Below are 13,292 nucleotides of genomic sequence, written 5' to 3' on the forward strand. Positions count from 1 at the left end.
CTGCTGTTACTTGTAGATAGGCATCAGATCGGGGGATCAGGACTTTTGTCTGCTCTGCCTAGCAACTGATGATGTGATGGGCGGGCTGGGGTACGTAATTATGACAGCCTGCCCATCAGCATCATCAGTTGCTAGGCAGAGCAGACAAAGGTCCCGATCTGCCGATCTCTGCTGTCTGTCTTATCTCTGGAGAGATAAGGGAAACGAAGAGAGTGAGGGGGGAGAAGGGACGGGACACTGACATCCCACATCTCCAGGTAGGGAGTGAGCAGTGCAGGCTCAAGGGGCGGCTGCTTTGGGCCCCACAATTATAACTGGGCCCAGGGCAACTGCCCCTTTTGCCCTGTGTTAAAGACGGGCCTGGCTTCAATGAATGTGGAGAAAATTTACTGTGCAAAGAACACCCAATCAAAAGGAAAATAAAAACAGTATTGTTGCTTGCACATGACTGGATGATAAAAGTCAGAAAAGCTTCACCTCATTCACTAAGCTAATTGAGAATTCCCTTCCAAAGTGAACAGCTTATTTGCCTTAGTAAACCATCTTATTTGCCTAGTAAACCATCCCCAATAGATAAAGGGAAGATTATTTTTTTTAAACTATTTTATTTTAAGTTTAAGTTTCTCTTCACTATATATGTGTGTCTTTACAGTAGTTACATTGCTAAATACATTAACAAATAAAGAAAAAGACATAAAAAAGAGAAATACTTGCTAGGACTTGTGTACCAAGTCAATTCAAACTTTGCACACGCAGTATTTCTACCAAGTGAATTGGTCCCCTTTGGCATATCAAGTAACCACAATAATTAGTATGTTTTGAATACTTTTGTTCCAAGGACAACAGTCAGGCTACCTCACACAAAGCCAGCAACACAGTGATCAGGACTGATTAATAGTGTGTTGGCTTTTTCCATGCTGTATTTACTACTGCCCCTAAATCAATGCATTAGAAAAAATACCTTAGACTCAGTGGTCTTCTGCCATAGGATACATTCTATGATCCTCTGAATAAAAGATGTTATTTAGGGTAGAAGACTGTGAAAATGACACAATAACCTCCCAAGACCCCTGATATGTTTATATGTTTTTCTTCTGCACAATAATTCTTTCTAGTTTTATTACTAGACTAATAAAAGTCCTGCATCAATCATCGTTAGTTGACAATAAATCTTTACTGAAGTGAAAAGCAAAATAATTCCATCTATTTCTAATAATATACTGGTAGAGGCTACACAAAGCTAATATTGAATAATTTAGGGGAGAACACTAAAGTGTCTGCAACAGCTTCTTCTGCAATCAAATGACTGGCACATCTTTTAATAATACTCTGTTTAAAACTACCCTACATGCTAGAAGACATCTGCTGTTGAATGTACTATTTTTTTTTAGAAATAAATGCTTGGGACCCTTTTAGAAATAAATGCTTGGGACCCTTAATCATCCAGTGCACTCAGCCATGCTCGGGGGAAAAAGATCATTCAATTTAAAATTTTTGTCTGATAGCTATTCTTTCCTCCCAAGGTAAGCCAGTGTCTAAAGCCGTCTGCCCATTCCCCCCTCCACCTATTTCAAACCACTAAAACATCTACACTCATGCAAGCCAAATATAAATATTTTAAAGTGACACTAAACTCAGGAGTTAAATCTTAAAAATGCATTCAAGTACCCTAACTATTAACAAAATGTATCTTATTTGTGTATCACTTGGCTGTTGATCCTCAAATCATCTCTGAATTTGTGCCGACACTGTATTTCCTTCTGGAGGGTGGCTACTTTTGCTCCCCATGGTCCCTGTGGGTGTTGTAAAGTAGTCACCACACCAAGATCACTCCTGTGATGGACTATAATTTCAATAGAAACTAGTAAACTGAACATGAGATTGTAGTCTATCACGGGAGCGAGCTTGGAGTGGTGGCTACATTGCAACACACACAGGGACCATGGGGAACATAAGTAGCCACCCTCCAGAAGGAAGGACAGTGTCAGCAAAAATTCAGAGATGATTTGAGAATCTACAACTGAGTGATACACAGAACAAGCTACATTTTGTTAATAGTTAAGGTACTTGAATGCATTTTTAAGATTTAACTCCTGAGTTTAGTGTCACTTCAAGAAAACACAGCCAGCAGAAATGCCCTTGGGCAACCAGATCATGCTTGCACAATCAAACTCTCTTGTATGTCTATGGCTTGCCTCCCGGACTTCTCCAGAGTGTCCCCCATCCTCTGGAACTCCTTACCCCAATATGTCCGCCTATCTCCTACACTGCCCACGTTTAGGCGATCCTTAAAAACCCATCTTTTCAGGGAAGCCTATCTCATCTCAACATAACTGCCTTTTGCCTCCTCCAATAACTCAATCTAAACAATTATTACCTTTTGTATCACTTGCCCCTCCTACTAGATTGTAAGATCTCACGAGCAGGGCCCTCCCAACCCTATTGTTCTGAAACTGTATTGTATTGTTAATTTTATTGTAACTGTACTGTCTCCACTATTTTGTAAAGCGCTGAGCAAATTGTTGGCGCTAAATAAATCCTGTATAATAATAATAATAATGGCATCTTTGTAAACTAAAAAAACTGATTTACAGGCTGCACTAGATTGTAGGCCAATGTACTGATAAACATACGCTTCTTTTTTGTGTGACTCATAGATATTAAAGGCTGTGAGTTTTACGTTAGACCAGCAAATAGTTTAAGTGATTATTACTTATTGTTATTTTTGGAAACAAAACTTTTAGAACAAATTATTTTTTAGAAGATATATAGCCAGAACCTCTTCCATCAGAACACATTTTAACATTAATGTATTTAATTAACCCAATGGGTTCTCAAAAAGAACAAGTCTGATAAGAGTATTAACAATAGTAAACTAGCATATGTAGTCTAGAGGTCAAGTACAGCACTAGACCATCTGGCTTTCTTTGGTTCAGCAAGTGAGATTAAGTATATTATAATTACGCCTACTGACCAAATGTACTTGTACTGGTCATTTGTTACTGTCAGACTGCTAGAAAATCTAAAACTATTTTGCCAATTAGTAAAAATAATATTTTACTAGTTAGACATAAAACATAAGAAGTAACGTTCTGCAAAAAGACGTTTATTAAATGAAGGACTCCCTGTCTATAATTGTTACAGTTTTTAGAGCTGAATCTTAGTATAGTTCTTTGTTTTCCTAATTTAAAAAAACCATCATGAAGAGGTGCTATTGGGACTTGGAGGCTAATTTTTGTATTGGGATCCAAAGGAGTTAGCTATACTTCTAATTACACCCCCAAAAAAGACAATCTCATGAAAAAAACAGATAGTTTATCAATTTGCTGTGACATCCTGTCAGATTATAATATGAACGTATCTATTTGTACAAGATTGGTGCAGGGAACTAAATCATATTTGCGATATAGAAGATCTCACTTCATCTCTTCATGATGAATCTGAAAAATTCCATTCCACATGGACCCCATGGATGATGTTTATGTCCTCAGACTCTTATGACCTACTGATGGCAGAATTATAATTACCCACAATTTACCAACGTACTCAGTGGGCAGCTCAGGTTTTCCAGGTGAGTCGCTCTTTCTCCCTATTTTTTTCTTCTCTTCTATTTTCTCCATTTCTAGTTCTCTTTTCTTTTTATCTCCTCCCCTTCTTTTTCTTCCCTTTTCCTCATTTTCTTTCCTCCATGCTTTTTCAGCTCTTCTTCACAATTCCTTTTTTTTCTTTTCCCTTGTATGACATTTAGTAGTCCAAGCCCTCATTGACAAACATCTTTCTTTTTTTTTTTCTATCTCTGTTTGAAAGTGAAATTTTTATAGATTTGTATCCATACCTCAACCTGAATGTATTTAATATCTGAACGTTATTTGTACCGATCTGACCACTTTCTTTTTCCCTTGTATGGTCACTTGTGTGTTGACTATGGGGGTTATCCACTTAGCTGCCGAAGGCAGCCGATTGAATAACCGAGCCGAAGTGAAGTGAGCTGAACGTTGTTCGGCTATTCACTTCAGCTTTGTACCTTGTATCAGCCTTGCTGATTTCAGTCGTACATCGGCTAAAATCAGCCGTACATCGGCTGCCTTCGGTCAGCCGAACATGCTCTGACACATCGGGTCAGTCGAGCTGAAGCAAATGCCTTTGGCTTGGCTCAGCCGCTCGGCGGCCTTCGGCTGCTGTACGGGCTATTGTGAATAGCCCATACAGCAGCCCTTTGGCTGGACTGAACTGAAGGGTTCTGGCGGCTGAAGAGAGCCCGAAGGATCAGCCGAAGCCACGGCTTGATCCTTCAGCTCCTTTGTGAATAGCCCCCATAGAGATCAAGAATTCAAGGGCTGAGTTTTTCTATTATCCCTTATCCCAGCTTTTCTCAACCTTGTTTTAGTCATGGCGTCATTCAAAAGTATGTAAAAGGCACCCCAGTCTAAAATGTCATAGATTTTAAGGGGGATCCCATGCAAAGTGCCCCCTTTAAATGGAGATTTCTCCCTTCACATCAGTCACACTTTGCATCAGTAGCCTCCCTTGACATCAGGAGACCCCTTTCACATCAAAAGCCCCTCTTTCATATAAGAGTACCCCTTTCACATCAGAGTTCACCTTTTATATTAGGAGCCCCCTTCACCTCAGTCTTCATTCACTCCCTTCACATAACAGTCCCACCATCACGACATTTTGAGGCATCCCTGAGGAGGTCAGGAGGTACACCAGGGTGCCACCACACCATGGCTGAGAAAGGCTGCCTTATCCTTTCCTTATCAAAAATGAAAACAAAAAAGTTTGGGGTGGAACTGGGATTGAATTTCTTTTATTTATTGATTTTAAAATACTTTCCGACTGAGATGGTGGAGAGCGCCAGTTCCATAATGCAAACCGATGCTAAAGCTAAACTAACAAAAAAAAATCCTCAGCAGTACTTGCAATTCAATATGTGCTACCCAATCCCCAGAATAAACATCCTTTATCTGCTGATACATACATAACATTAGGTTTTGCCTTCTTATCATACGGTGGCACTGATTTAGAAAAGTGTCCTGAAAATATATCCTCCTTTGCTCTACACTAGTAAAATAATCGCCTGGCTATGTCCTGGGAGAGGATTAATTCAATTTTGATTTTCCTCTCTGGTGTTTGCTTTACAGCTTTTGGTCTGTTGTTAAAGCTGAACGTGCTGAGGAATGTAACATGATGGATATATAACAAGTTAGCCTTGGTCAAGCAAGCCACAACTTCAAATAAAGTAATAAGGAAAAAGATATTTCTGTGCCAGCCCCAGAAGGTCATAATTCTCCTGAAGCTACCCAATGACCTTAAAGCTAAACTCCAGGCATGTTTATGTAAACAAAAAGTAATGCTGGACTCCAGCCAATCAGCTAAATGCGCAAATGATAACACATGTATGGGAGCTGTTTTACATACCAAATTATTTGGATTTCTGTCCATCCAGTTCTGAGATTTACACAGCTCTGCAACACAGCACAGCCCTGTCTGGAAGGGCAGGATGCCTGATTTTAATTTGCTGTAGTTAAGATACACTTACAACTCATATCAGTTTGCCAGCCTGTGACAGAACAGTGAAAGTAGAAGACTAATTAATTAATTTCTCTGTTATCAGCATGCTCCATGTTAGCACGTAAGCAGCAGCACAGCTGCTTCTCCCTCTCCCAGTCTGAGTTCTGTTGAACAGAGGATTGTAAGTGGCTAATACTAAGTCATATTCTGACATTTACATTGCTTGCATTAAAAAAATACATTTGGTGATGTATTAAAGTGATATTAAACTCAAGAGGTTTTAAGCAATTTCAAATGCTGATTAACTCGCTTACAATTGGTGAGGCTCCTTTATGTTTCTAAATTTTAGCTTCCTACAGAATCAGTTGGTCCCCTGAGCACTGGTCCTGATATCCTGTTTTAAGGTGGCTCCTTTCCCTTGCAGGGTCCTATGGAGCAAAGCAAGTATTTCACATACTTGCTGTTTCCTGCTTCCCCTCCTCCCTTCCCCAAGCTAGTAGATGGCCAGTTGCTGGAGATTGCTCTGCCCCTTGTGATTTTGCACTGGACAGGAGGTTCAGGGAAGCAAAGTTGAGAAAGTTGGAGTAAGCCGTTCGGAAACATGAGGAATGTAAGTGTTTGGGCAAACATTTTAAGGAATACTTTGCTGGACAATGTGTCTCTGGATTTATTACTGAACAAAAATATGTGACAGTGTAATACTACTTTAAAAACAGGGCTGCACAAATCCCAGGAGCCAGGTAGCCAAGTCTCCTTAAAATTTCCAGCTGGCGCCTAATTTTGACAGTTTTTATTAGTTGTTGTCAGTGGAGATGGCTCCCCCCCAAAAAAACCTGTTGTCTCCTGGACTGGACAGACTGGTTCTCCACAAACACACAGGCACGGCAGGTGAAACCAATCCCCTAGTCTCCATTTCTCCTTCCACCCTTCCCTAAACTGGTAGATGGACAGCTGCTGGAGACTGAGATGTCCTGTCTCTTGTAATCGCCTTTTACTGGACAGGAAGTTCAAGGAAGCTGAGAGAGTTGGAGCTGCTTGGAAACATGATGACTGTTAGTGTTTGGGCAAAAATGTAATGAAATACTTTCCTGGGCAATGTATATTTGATCTGGATTCATTATTGAAAAAGGTTTAAGAGTTTAATACTACTTTAGTCTACTTTTGCTTTAATTTAAAAGAAAATAATCACTAAATGTGATTTGTCAGCATCCCAAACAAAACAGGTTTCATTGCTTTCCAACATGCTGTCATTTCTAAAACTATGGTACTATAACAAAAAAGCTAACAGGAAGGAGACGTAGATGGATAACCCTATCAGTGTGCAGCTGCTTTTTTCTCTGTACATTCAAAGGCTGAGGTACATCTGGACCAAGATGGATATTTGTAACTGCCGTGTAGTCTGCAGTGTGGTCCAGGACCTGGCTGTGCTGTCTGGCATTGGTTCCTGGATCACAAACAAAACCATATTTTGGAAGCAATTCTGCTTTAATGCTTTGCACTGTTAAGTCACTGGGGTGATCTTAGAAGTTTGTCTATACTACCTTTAAGACCTAGCAAACATTTCTGTTCTTTCTTGCCCTGTACAAAAAATTACATAATAAGAAAATTGCAAAACACATTTTGCTTCGGAGCTCTTCTGTGGGTACATAAAGTTAAACATATCTCAGTGATTCCTACCCTTCACTTTTATCCATATTGCTTTTTATTCTTCATCAACCTCAGAGCTTGATACACCAGCATTGCTGCACTCAGAGCCTTCACCACTACTACATAAAGTGCCTTTCTGTCTCAGTCCTCTCATACTTGGTAAGTGAGCAGTGTATTACAACTATGCTAACTGCTAAAAAGCACTTTCAACACTACTGGCCATTGAAAGTGCTTTGTATTTTCACTTCTCAGTTCATCAGTAGTACTGCTGAATACAATTTTCATCAATATACAGGTGAAACTCGAATAATTAGAATATCGTGCAAAATTAATTGCAGTAAGTTCTGCAAAAGGGGCCCAAACCAAGTACTGAGTACATATGCATGCTTGCACTTTTCAGAGGTCCGATATTGTTCTATGTACAATCCTTGTTTTATTGATTGCATGTAATAATCTACTTTTTTGAGGTTGTGGATTTGGGGTTCTTGAGGTTTTCATGAGCTGTAAGCCATAATCATCACAATTATGACAAATCACGGCTTGAACTATCTTGCTTTGCTTGTAATGAGTCTATCTCGTATATTAGTTTCACCTTTTAAGTTGCATTAGTGAAATAAATGAACTTTGCACGATATTCTAATTATTCGAGTTTCACCTGTATATAACTATAGAAAGACTATTTAGTATACTGCATATTGTGCAAAATACTACAGTCCCAAAGGGAACAAGGAATATGTCATGAATTAAAGTGTAAAATCACATTATCTTTATTGTTTGCATGTTACAGTCTAGTTCTTCTATATATGTTTTTTTTTCCCCTCGATGGTCGCTCCATCATTGTATAAAAAGAACAGGGTATCTTATGTTACATGAATGTTAGACGCAATCAGAAAGACTGTAAATACATGCTATAGTGACAACAATGTAACCAGTAACTCTGTGGATTTTTGGCTTGTTAGCAGAGGTACTTAGAAGGTCACCATAAAATGATTTCATCCCTCCCTATGCCAGCACAGCACTAATGAGGAAAGAGGGGATAGCACAAGGGAAAAAAAAACATTAAATAAATAACATTCTTGAATTGTTTTAAACAGAGGTTGGCTGGAAGCCACAAAGAATGAACCAATGAGTGTATATCTGGACCCATTCCATATTGTTTTTTCCAAAATCCAAATGGCTTTTCTTAAAAGAAAACGATGAGACATACTTAAGTATGCGCTTTAGTCTTTTTTTTTATATGTTAGGAAGACAAGCAAATGCACCGATGTCTCTGTTGTGCCCCGGGTCACTAGTAAACAAAAGAGCTTAAATGGAAAAAATTAGAAGTTATACTCAGTGTGGCTGGAATTCACATTGGTAAGTGTACTAAGGCCCCATCTTACATACTTAACCTTTTCTAGAATCTACTACTTAGAGATTGCCTGGATTGTAAAGCCTCTAAAACAGACCAACCTATTTCCTATATTCCTTATTTTGCATATGTTTACAGATAACCATACCTAACAGACTTATTGATTAACCCCTTCATGTTGGAATGTAAAACGAATCCTAAAGTGACACTAAACTCAGGAATTAAATCTTAAAAATGCACTACAGTACCCTAAGTGTAAACAAAAATGTATCACATTTGTGCTCACTTAGCCGTACATCCTCATATCCAGGCCCGGATTTCCAACAAGGCCACCGAGGCCCGGCCTCGGGGCGGCAGAGCGCAGAGGGGCGGCAGCGGTGACCTTGTGGGGAAGTTGCGGGCGCCAGTGTAATGTGTCCGTCGGCCGCACACTAAGGTCCGCCGCCGTCATGCTGTTAGGCTATTCACTTCTGGCTTGTTAGGCTGATTTCAGCCGTACATCGGCTAAAATCAGCTGTATATTGGCTGGCTTCGGTCAGCCGAACATGCTCTTATATTGGCTGCCTTCGGTCAGCCAACATCTGGATCAGCTGAGCCGAAGCTCCTGCAGTTCACTCGCTGCCGTTCGCCCCTATTCACATATACTACATATTGTAGTTTTTTAGTTACTTTATTTCTAAATAAATTTGGACGGTGATGGGCAAAGGCTGAAATGAATAACAACATGTAAACTGAATGGATCTGAAAATTTACTGGGGTATCTAGTGCCAAAATATGTTAAACCATGCAAAATATATACAATGAAATGTAAGTAGCGAACTCCATATGGTTTAAATATCTTTAATCACAAACTGCGGCTTAATATTCCTCATGCATGGTTACAGGAGATGACTGAAATGATCTAATCAAACACATTTATAATCCTGGATCTGGCCAAAGCAGCATACCTCTGCTATCTACAGTCTGTGTCTCTGAGAATGTTCTTTTATTTATACTTAAAAAGGAAAAAGTGCCCCAAGACGACTTAATATATGGGCTGGTATCACTAGTGCTACAAGTCTCAAATGCAGAATCTATGGGGTTGATTTACTGAAGGCAAATATGCTGTTCATTTACAAGGGAACTTTCACTTAGCAGGGGAAGTTTCCCCTTTGTTTAGTGAATGAGGTGAAGCTCTGCTGACTTCCATCACCCAATCATGCTAAAATAGTTTATTTTTTATTTTTCTTGCACATGATTTGGTGATGGAAGTTGGCAGCGCTTCACCTCATTCACTAAATGAAGGGGAAACTTCCCCTGCAAAGTGAACAGCCCCACCACCTTTTGAAAGAAATCAACCCCTAAATGTCTTCTTCCCACAAAACTCTGTTGCTGCTGGAGCTAAGGAAATATGGGGTTCAGGATGCATTAAAAACGTACTTATTTACTTTTCATGGCTGAACCTTTTGTGAATTAGCTAAGGGATTGTTAGAAGCATTTACCTGTAAAAGTGAGCACACAAAAAAATGATGGTGTGGGGGGCCCTTATGGTCCGCTTTTTGGCCAATCCCTTTACTTTTTAAAGTGTATGTATATCCAAAACCTTTTTTTGTTTGTAAATAGTGTAAGGAAGGGTTAGAAACCTGTCACTGCTGGGGAGATTCACACTCACCATTTGCCATGGTGAAAATTGTCGGTAGGACAGAAGGTGTTGGATAATACAAAATGTTTGAATTTTCAACAGCACGGAAGGGGAGAAACCCTCTTACAGTGATGACCCCCTTTCCAGTAACAACTGTCTAAGAGAAGATTTCCTTGCTTCCTGTTGTATTTCCAGGACAGAAAGTGAAGGAAAATCTCCCCAATGGGACGCATATGAAAATAAAACCGCAAGGATTTAACCCTTTCCCTCTCTATCCAGGTATAAATATAATATTCAGCTGTACATATATTAGCCTACAAGCTGGTATCAACCTCACAAGGGATGTAGGTAGCTATCAGTAGTGTCAGCCAATATGTTTTTTAGCAAAGGTTTGTATTTTTGTTTGTTTGTGTGTGTTGGAGCAGGAGGGGGGTCCTTTTATTTTTAGAAGATAAAGAAAAAAAACAGGCACTAAAAAGACTTACAGCAGACATAGAGTGGCAGATCACGTTAAGTTAATTATTTTTTTAAGTTTGTTATCTCTAATTTACCTTGTTAGACCATATGACAAATTAAAGTCTAGATTTCCCGGATTTTCCATGAATGAAACTCAACTCTAAAGAGGATCACCACAAAATGTAATAATAAGCCATAAAACACTAAAGTTGCAATTCAATTATTAGAATACTGAATCAAAATAAACTGTTTAAGTACATGGTTAAGGCATTCATTTTCAAAAATGTAACAGCAGTATGCTGTCAGTTTAGACAGAAAGCTCTTAACTCCAGGGGTTGACAAAAGCATATTCTTATGAGGACCACATGTGTACCTTCACTAGTAGCCACATTCTTGAGGGCTTTAGTCGGTGTGTGATCTGTACTTGAACTCACGTCGGATGAGATGCTTGAGCTGCCTTTGCCTAAAATTAAAAAAAATAAAAAGACAGAAATAAAACCACTGGAATCAATCAACACTTTTAGTGAGCAGAGGTACAAATAGTCATATTTGCTTTTTAACCGAGAACATTCTTTAACCACTGTATATGAGTAGAAATAGAATAAAGATATATAAATAAATATGATATATACAGTAACACACATTGAATATATTTGTACATGACTGCAAAATATCATGTTTGTAATATATGCATGTAAATATATATACACAGTATACACATGCACACACACACGCACACACACACACACACACACTTTATTAGAGAAAAAACATTTTGGTGAGACACAGCACCTAGTACTTTGCTTGCCCTGCACATAATAAAATGTCTGTGTGGGTCAGTGTACTTTTGTGGGTGCCTCAACCCTAGGCGTAACCAAAGGCTTTACAGTGACCACACTAAGTAGTAATGTTGAAGTTGCTGCACCACTAAGAACGTATTAATTGTACACTATGAATAATCTATACTTCAAACCTGCAAAGTGAAACAGCCAGCTTCCGTTTCCTAATGACTGAAGCATTTCTGGCATGTATGACTATCCCAGTAAAAACTGCAGTGCTTCCAAAGAGACTGACCTTGTTCTCAAAGACTGGTGCATACTAGTAAAGCATGCTGAAACGCAGCCTGTATGGCAACTCTGAAAACATTCCAAGTAACTTCAGAGTCAGAAGCCAAACCAGTAGCTTTCCTGCACACTCTGTTAGCAAGTGAAGATGACCTGGGCACTTATAATGTCAGCATCTTGTAAAACTGAGTGGCCTCCTGGTAGCCTCTAGGTAGCAATACTACTGCCTCTTTACCACCCGGCCTGGTTTGGGATTGACTTATATAGTACTACAGACCCTCTTTTGCTGACAAGAAGAATGTGAAAATATTATATAAGGTAAGGAACTTACTTTTCACAAAAACTGGAAAACACTTTTACAGGTTAAAGTAAATCTGGACAATTTAAAGTGACTATACACTGAGTGGTCAGATTATTATGACCACCCCATCAGTACTTAGTTGGGCCACGAGATGACTCCACGAGATGACTTCGTTGGGCCGCCTCGTGATTTCCACGAGATGTTGAAAGGTGATGCGAGGAATCTGACATTGCACTGTTGCCCTTCTGTTGTCTTGTACCAGTCTTGCCACTCTCCGTTCTGCCCTAACATTGACTAGTCACTGACGGCCACAATTCGCACATTCAGACCCAGATTTCCGGCTGACAGTCCAGTCTTTAAACACTTTAACAACAGCCGCTCTTGAACATTTAACGAATTCTGCTGTTTTGCTGATACTCGCTCTGGCTCTGAGCGCCAATAATCATCCCACATTCAAAGGCTGTTAAATTGCGTTGTTTACCCGTATCTTCAGAAACAAATCACTTCTACTGTCGTGGAAAACAACCTGCTTCCCTATTTATAATGGTCTGGCCCTCTAGCAACTTCAGAGCGAAATTATAGCTAATTATAGCTAATTTCCCTACAAACGTCAGGTGGTCATAATAATCTGGCCACTCAGTGTATAAGCAAGACATGCAGAAGCAAAGTATACCTTCTTTGAAAACCCAATCAATAGAGCCAGAGGCACGGGCAGCTGAACTTGTATGCAAGTGCCCATTCTATTTTAGAAGTTTCCCCTGCTCTATGTTGCCTCGGAGCCTCTCTGTCCTTTGATAAATGTGATGGGCAGCCTTTTTGACCAAAAGCCCTTCTCTGCCATCCTGCCGTGCTACTTTGTAGTAGAGGGGAGGTATTTTACACTGGTCCAGTCCTAAAGTGCACTGTTTAGTGGTGGCTCCTGATTTGAAGGGGGAACTGAGGACTCTGATGTGAAGGGGACACTGACCAACAATACTTCTGACCAAAGTGTTTATTACAGACTGACTATTTGATTAATTTCTTCCTCAAGGTAGGCTGAAAAGCATATGTAATGGAAGAGTTTTATTTTAAAAATAAATAATTGTGCTGTGCTGAGGGTTGAAAGTGTCTGTTAGACTCATATAACCATGCCCCTTCAAGACCTTCCCACTGTTAGAAGAAATTGGTCACACCCACTATATCACTGAAGATTTTTTACATATGGAAGGGATGTTAAAAAAATGTACACATGTAGGGGGCTGGAGTGTGGCATAGCCCCCCCCTTGTTGGTCCTTACAAGGGGCCAAACTTATTACCTTACACACGGGACCACTGCATACAGAAGAGGCCCCTGAATCA

General features: G+C 39.6%; 1 protein-coding gene across 1 annotated transcript in view; it reads right to left on the reverse strand.

Annotated features, from left to right (window-relative positions):
* Positions 1 to 13,292, reverse strand: part of FBXL7 (F-box and leucine rich repeat protein 7) — a 184,306-nt gene that overhangs the window by 110,649 nt on the left and 60,365 nt on the right. Inside the window, exon 2 of the mRNA XM_018558457.1 lies at positions 10,963 to 11,052. Within this exon, the coding sequence (XP_018413959.1) occupies positions 10,963 to 11,052 (90 nt within the window). The remainder of the gene's footprint in view (positions 1 to 10,962; positions 11,053 to 13,292) is intronic.

This window comes from Nanorana parkeri, unplaced genomic scaffold, assembly GCF_000935625.1.
Source record: "Nanorana parkeri isolate BGI_ZX_2015 unplaced genomic scaffold, ASM93562v1 scaffold340, whole genome shotgun sequence".
NCBI classification, from domain to species: Eukaryota; Metazoa; Chordata; class Amphibia; order Anura; family Dicroglossidae; genus Nanorana; species Nanorana parkeri.